Source organism: Babylonia areolata, chromosome 20, assembly GCF_041734735.1.
Source record: "Babylonia areolata isolate BAREFJ2019XMU chromosome 20, ASM4173473v1, whole genome shotgun sequence".
NCBI lineage: Eukaryota > Metazoa > Mollusca > Gastropoda > Neogastropoda > Buccinidae > Babylonia > Babylonia areolata.
The window spans coordinates 8,915,233-8,922,732 of record NC_134895.1 but is presented as its reverse complement, the minus strand read 5'-3'; the positions used below and the strand labels follow the sequence as shown (position 1 = coordinate 8,922,732).

General features: G+C 42.5%; 2 protein-coding genes across 5 annotated transcripts in view; one reads left to right on the top strand and one right to left on the bottom strand.

Moving 5' to 3' along the window:
• The window catches only part of LOC143295019 (choline transporter-like protein 1), a 68,377-nt gene extending 66,868 nt beyond the window's left edge, over positions 1–1,509 (top strand). For all 4 annotated transcript variants that reach the window (XM_076606555.1, XM_076606558.1, XM_076606557.1 and 1 more), the window contains exon 21: positions 1,055–1,509. In XM_076606555.1, coding sequence (XP_076462670.1) covers positions 1,055–1,126 — 72 coding nt within the window. In that variant the 3' untranslated portion in view covers positions 1,127–1,509. The remainder of the gene's footprint in view (positions 1–1,054) is intronic.
• Positions 1,510–2,267: 758 nt separating this feature from the next.
• Positions 2,268–7,500, bottom strand: part of LOC143295017 (neuralized-like protein 4) — a 9,448-nt gene continuing 4,215 nt past the window's right edge. Inside the window, exons 4-6 of the mRNA XM_076606554.1 lie at positions 7,018–7,176; positions 4,762–4,941; positions 2,268–3,775 (exon numbers count right to left, since the gene is read on the bottom strand). Coding sequence (XP_076462669.1) covers positions 3,743–3,775; positions 4,762–4,941; positions 7,018–7,176 — 372 coding nt within the window. The 3' untranslated portion in view covers positions 2,268–3,742. The remainder of the gene's footprint in view (positions 3,776–4,761; positions 4,942–7,017; positions 7,177–7,500) is intronic.

Here is a 7,500-nt window from a genome sequence, read left to right as displayed (position 1 = left end):
ACCACTCAAGGTCTAGTCAGTGGAGGCCGGGGGAGAAAATACCTGGCGGCGGCTGAGCCGTGATCCGAACCAGCGCACTCAGATTCTCTCGCTTCCAAGGCGGACCTGTTACCTCTAGGCCGTCACTCCACTGTTCTTGATCTTGATCACACAGATATACACCTTACATCACATCACGTAGGCCCCGATACCCACCCCCCTCACACACACACACACACACACACACACAATTAACCGCTTCTACCCCCGATTCTCCCCCCCCCCACCCCCCGCCCCCCATAACGTTTCAGTTTCAGTAGCTCAAGGAGGCGTCACTGCGTTCGGACAAATCCATATACGCTACACCACATCTGCCAAGCAGCTGCCTGACCAGCAGCGCAACCCAACGCGCTTAGTCAGGCCTTGAGAAAAAAAAGAGTGAATAAATAATAGATAAATACATAAAAATAGAACTACTATTACTACTACTACTATGTATAAGGCGCAAAAACTTGATGAAGTCAACTATAAGCGTTAAATGAGAGTTAAATATTTATATTTTATTTGCTGGATGTTTTCTATCGGTATACATTGTTGTGCAATACTTTATTGTCTTAATGTGTGCGCATGTGTGGGGGTGTAGGGTTGTTTTAGTCAGCTACTGAGAGTTTTTATCTGACTTATTTTAATGTTGTGTATTGTATGGTACATATGTTCATTTTTATGTTGGTGTCTACAACGAGCCTGTGATTGCACACGTTAATTTTCATGTGGATTAATAAAGCGTTTTAAAATTTGAATTGAATTTGAATTGAATTTGTCTTCTCCAACATTGACGGTGTTCTGGTTTCACTTTCACTGGTTTTAAGAACTGAACTGACAGGCGTTAGCCTTGGGATGATAGACAGCCCCTGTGCGGTCGGTTTGGTTTTAATTGAGCTTACATGATTTGATTTGGTGTGCGTGTGTGTGTGTGTACGTGCGTGCGTGTGTGTATGTGTGTGTGCGTGCGTGCGTACGTGCGCGTGTGTGTGTGTGTGTATGTGTGTGTGCGTGTGTGTTTGTGAATGACCAGGAGTACGTGAAGAACAGCGACGAGTCCAAGAAAGCCGCCCTGTCAAGAAAAGCAGGTAAAGAGCAGTTCTGACCACGGCGCTAGCCGGCTACCGTCAACGCTGCTTTGTCAATGGACATTATATCTCCGCATCTCCAGCACCTCACCTGAGCTGGAGATACTTCTTCTCCCTACAACTCCCCACCAAACACTCCACCCATATGCCCCACCTCCTTTACCACCACCCCCACCCCAGCTCACCTTCGCGTCCCCGCTGTCCTCTTCCGCCCCCCCACCCCTCCACCTCCTCACGCCCCCCAAACCAGTCTCCCATTGAATGGTGAGACGGAAACAACTGATTTTGTATGTGTGTGTGTGTTTTATTTTTTAATAATTTTATTTCATTTTTTTTTTATATAGATAATTGAACTGCACGTTCAGGACATAATACTTGCCACTGGCCATTCCAGTTCAGTCCTTCCTCTCCCCCCCCCCCCCGCCCCCCCCCCCCCTCCCCCCCCCACCTCTCCGGGATGGTGATCCCTTTCGGCTATATCACTACAGGTGGTGTCACTGACAAACGCAAAAGTCACGTACAAATCAAAGCTAACAGCAAGCATGGGTATATGGGTGTCACAGGTGTCAAGTTCTGAAATAGAGCCCATCATGAAGACTTAGAGACCAACATGCATCAATACATGATTGTGCAAAACTAGTAACCCGTGATCTTTAGAAACACACATAAACATGCACGCGCGCATATACGCACTCATACACACACACACACACACACAGCCTGCACTCTCAGCATGGGAGGGTTGTTTGCTGGGAGAAAATCTGGGGTGGCAAGTCTGTTTTAATTTGTTGTGGACAGTTAATCTTCTAAGTCGTTAGGAACACAGACTCACATTGTGAAAGGACGGTTGCCAACTGCTGCAGTGTTATCAAAGACTGTGTGCAGAGTGTTATTATAAGTATACTTATTTGTGCGCAAACAACCAAACCATATTGTACGAAATGCGGTTTTTGTCTTTTTTTAAACTGATATTCGATATCTTTGTGAAATGATCAGCACTCATTGTTCAAATTCTTGCCATTATACAGACAGACACATGCACACACACACAGTGACTAACTCACTATCACAGAATTACTGACGAAAGTTCATGTCAATTTGTAGGTTAATCAGTGATATGGATATCATTGGTCCTGGTTTATTCTGGTTTGAGATCTGTGATGTTTTTTTTTTTTTTATACTTGAATTGTAAACCATTCTTTTTGTTTGTGCAAAGTTTTGCTAAACCGTCCATTTTTTTAATTGGAATAATCTTTGGATACAGAATACTGACTATTGCCTTGTTATTTTAAGGCAAAGGGTATGTGATATGGTTAAAATAAATGTGTGACTTTTCCCACTGAGTTTTATTGATGTTTTTGCAATATAGCTGTTGGATGAATGACTTCATGCATCAGAGTATAGGTACACATGTGTGTGTTGGGTTGCATAACATGGCCACAGTAACACACACACACACATGCACACATACACATGAAGTGGACGACAGAGGATATGCAAGCATAGCAGGCTTTTCCATTTTCGACTGTCTCAAGCTCGTTATATTTTCAACACAAGCAGAATTAATGAAAGCAAAACAAAATAAAATTCATGGAACAAAAATTATTTATTCAGTGTGCTTTGGGTTCATACAATCTGACAAACCAAATGTGGAGAGTGCACAAATCATTTTCATGGAGCGAAGAACGCTTTATACACTTATCATTATTAATAATCACAACTATTACATACACACACACACACACAATGCAATCAGCCAGTTTCCGAACCAAACTCGTTCATAACCAACACTTCCGACAAACCAACTTTGGAGAGTACACACATCGTTTTCATGGAGCCAAGAACGCTTTATACACTTAACATTATTGATTATCACAACTATTACATGCACACACACACACAAAACGCAATCAGCCAGTTTGCAAACTAAACTCGTTCATAACCAACACTCAACATCATACATGTGAATAAATCAATATAATGTCACAAGATGGAAAAGATGTCTTTTTCATGATACTCAGACCAGCCATGACACAAACCAAATTAAAAAAAAAGTTTATGAAAAAAGAAGAAGGCATGAATGATAAAAATGATAGTGGTAATGACACAGGTAAAAGAAAAGTCGATCAGAACGTCACAATTCAAACTGATTTTGAACGATGTACAGCAAGGGACATCCACTGAAATTACTTTCACCCAGAACCACAGGTGGTTGTGCAGTCACGATGTACAGGAAGGAATATCGCCTGAACTCCTTGTTTGAAAACAATGGGTAAGTTTGCATCCATGCTGCATGCTGTGTACGTGTTCAGGCAACGTACAACAAAGCATAATTCCTTGATTAAATCTGGCTGAACAAAACTGATAGCCTGTGTGAATTACTTCATGGACTTTGTTGTGCTTAGTCTCTTTCTTGAATATCAGTTCTCAATTTGAACATCCAATAATTCCAAGCCAGCTTTTTTCTGACCAGAAAAAAAGATGTTGTAGGCAGTGTCTTTTGGTGATGACAGCAATGATTGTATGTGCCAGAAACGGACTGCCATCACCTGTAACAGTTCACACTCACACACACAAGCACACACACACACACACACCACACACACACAAACACATGCACACATACTCACACTTCACATCATGCGTTGCACAGGCATTGCTGTCGCCTGTAACAGTGAAGATTTCTCTCTCACCACACACACACACACAGACTGTCAGTAAACATGCATAAAATCAGTACTTAATGAATGAATAATTATTATGTAAAAAAAACCCAGTGCATGTTCAAGTCATGAAACCTTCAAAATACCATCACCTGAATAAGCACATCCCACATTCCTGCATAAAACGTGTTAATTCAGTGGTCTGGTTCAGAAGAGTCCCCAACAAACAAGATGGTGGTATGACAAAATACAGACTGAAACAAAGATTTCTGACATGACTATCAACCACATCCGATCTTAGCACATTGGCCATTTCTTTCTTCTTCTTTTTTTCTTTGCTGCCCCATCACCTGCACCATTTCAGTAGCATTACTCCCGTGCTGCTCATTCCGAGTCCCCCATACACAGACACACCTGGGCTATTCCGTCACAGTACATTGCCATTTGTTGTTATTCACAAAATGCTTTGCAGCTGCAATCACACACACACACACACACTAGTCTACTTTGGTTTGAGAAAGCTTTAATAAAACAAACCATCAAATATGAAACTAAAAAGAATCAACTGGCGAAACAGCTGAGTGGTTAAGCGCTGGGCTGTCAATCTGAGGGTCCCGGGTTCGAATACTGGTCATGGCGCCAGGTGGGTAAAGGGTGGAATTTTTTTCAATCTCCCAAGTCATTGGTTGTGCAGACCTGCTAGTGCCTGGACCCCCTTCGTGTGTATACACAAGCAGAAGATCAAATACGCACGTGAAAGATCCCATAATCCATGTCAGCGTTCAGTGGTTTATGGAAACAAGAACATACCTCACACCACTCCCCCCCTCCCCCCGCCCCCTCTCCCCTGAAAATGGATTATGACTGCCTACATGGCGGGGGTCAAAAAAAGGTCATACACATAAATGCCCACTTGTGTATGTAAGTGAACGTGGGAGTCACTGCCCAAGAACGAAGAAGAAGAAGAAGAAGAAGGAATCATGTCCTACCTTTTTGCAGCAGTACCCCAGATCCACCATGAAGTGGCAGGGACTTGGCAGGTCAGGGGCAACCACCCCCTGGTCCAGGCCGTCTTTGTAGAGATGGAGACTTCTCCTGTTGTCCAGCATCAGTCCCACACACTGTCCCACCTTGACGTCCTCCAGAGCCCACCCCACCTGGCTCTTTGTCTGTCGCAACAGTGTGGGGACAACACAGTTTAGACCAGGTATTTCTGATTAAGCTGTTTATATATGATAGTCAATCGTGTCCGACTGTGACCATCAGAACAGCAGAGGAGGCAACTGCTGTTCCGACTATTTGGGCTAGAATTTGATTATAGTGGAGAGTGCCTTGCCCAAGTACATCCCCACTCTCTTGGCCAAGAGGGTTTTAGGACAGTCGGCGCTGGGATGGTTCCCAAAGGCTAACTAGCCCACATGGCTGCAGCACTAAAAGCCAGTGCAATTTTGCCTCCTTGTTTGAGAGTCATAGTCCTTCACAAAAGACTAAGCCGTAAATGGTTTCCTATTCACTGGAGAAATCATTGATAATACAGCTCTCACTTTGCTGTTGGCCCAAATGTAAACTTATGTCAATCTGTGATATAAGCTGAGTGTTGGGCCTATCGGTTTCAATACAAAAAGGAAAAAAATACGCTGATTTGATATGCCAACTGTGTAAACTTTCTAAAGAAGAAGTGCATTTTGTTCTTTGTTGTGAAGCAATGAAATCAAATAGAGAAACATTCATTAAACCCCAATATTATTGTCAACCACATCTGTTCAAGTTAACTTTACTGTTATCCAGTACTGACTCAAATGTTGTGCGAAATCTGTCTTTGTATTTATATAAAGCCTTTAAATATCAGGAAATTGTTACATTTTAATGCTTATGATTGATATGATATTTCCATTGTTGTATTGTTGATGTTTGTTTTGAATTTTGTTTCCATACATAGAATCAATATTACAATCATTGTTTATCTGTTCACATTCCCCTTCATAAGGGGCCTAGGCCTAAAATGAATAAACCATCTGTCAGTCTCTCAAAAAACAGAATGGGGACTTGTCACTGTCAGTTGTCAGTGGTGGTGTCACTATGATGATGTCAGTATAGTGGTGTCAGTGTAAAAACTGTATCAATCAGTGTAGCTTTTTTTTGGGTTTTTTTTTCCTGTCAGTTCACCTGTTAGTCACTCAGAGTGGTGTCGGTGGGATGACATTATATCATACCATACATTGTCAATAAAGGTCATCTTGTGATGGATGACAATAAACAATTGAAGATTACAGTTGCTGGTCAGTGGCAGAACTACCATTATATCATACCACCTAGTTGTTGATTACGGTAGTAGAACTACCACCTAAATGTTGGTCACAGTGATAGAACTTCCTCTTTCGCTTCGTCAAGTCTCCACACTCAACTCTTTCAGGTCTGGCCTTAAAACCCACCTCTTCCCAAAATAGCCTGCCTTGCCTGCCCTTCCTTGTCTTTAGTTTCTACAGTTTTAGAGTTATGCATGCGTGTGAATGACTGGTGCGAAAGTGCTGTGATTTGTCTCTGCACAAGATTCAGCGCTATATAAATACCATTATTATTACTGTCATATCATACCACCTAGTTGTTGGTCACAGTGATAAAACAACCATTATATCATTCCACATAGTTGTTGGTCACAGTGGTAGAACTACCAATGTATCATACCACCTAAATGTTGGTCACAGTAGTAGAACTACCAATACATCATATCTCTCAGTTGTTGGTAACAGTAGTGGAACTATTATTATATTCCTTGTGACCCCGGTCCATTTGGTAATAAAGACATATTCTATTCTATTTGATTCTATATCATAGCACCTAGTCGTCTGGAAATAATATCAGTTGTGAAACATTTTGATTAAACCAATGAAACCTGATAGTGGAACATTTCTATAGTGTAAATCTTGCCAACACTCTCACACCGTCTCATCAGTGCAGTGGGTGACACAAGATATGACTGACCCCATGTATTCAGTCAAGTCCAGTGCACGCTCCAACTCTTACAGGATACAGCACAGAGAATATACAAAAACCACCTCCTCTGTGTGTGTGTGTGTGTGTGTGTGTGTGTGCATGTCCGTGCATGTGAGTGTGTGTGTGCGTGTGTGTGAGAGAGAGAGAGAGAGAGAATGGGCATACGTGTGTGTGGTACGCGCGCGTGTGTGTCAATGAATGCATGTGTGGAAATGTGGATGTGCTATGTGCATACACTGACGCTCACATACCTTTTTCCCATTCACCATCACCCACTGATAATAAACAACAACAGAAGGCTTCGGATGCAAAGGCCAGCGAGGTAAGGTGACAGCTTCTGGGTCCTGTGTCACCACTCCCAGGTAGATCAACGAATTGCTGTACAGGCTCTTCGTCTTTTCCACCTTCACCTGCACACACAAATGAGTGCACACTTAAATACATTTCAGCGTTCGGTGGGTTATGAAAACAAGAACATACCCAGCATGCACACCCCTGAAAATGGCGTATGGCTGCCTACATGGTGCGCTAAAAATAGTCACACATGTAAAAGCCCACTTGTGTATATAAGAGTGAACGTGGGAGTTGCAGCCCACGAACAAAGAAGAAGAGGATACATTTCCTTTTCCAGTCATTCTGGGGGACAAAGGGGAGGTTACCTACTTCCGGGAGGTTATCGGCCGTAGTTTCGTTTTCTCCGCATAGGCGGATAGTAGTTTGCACAGGACAGGAAT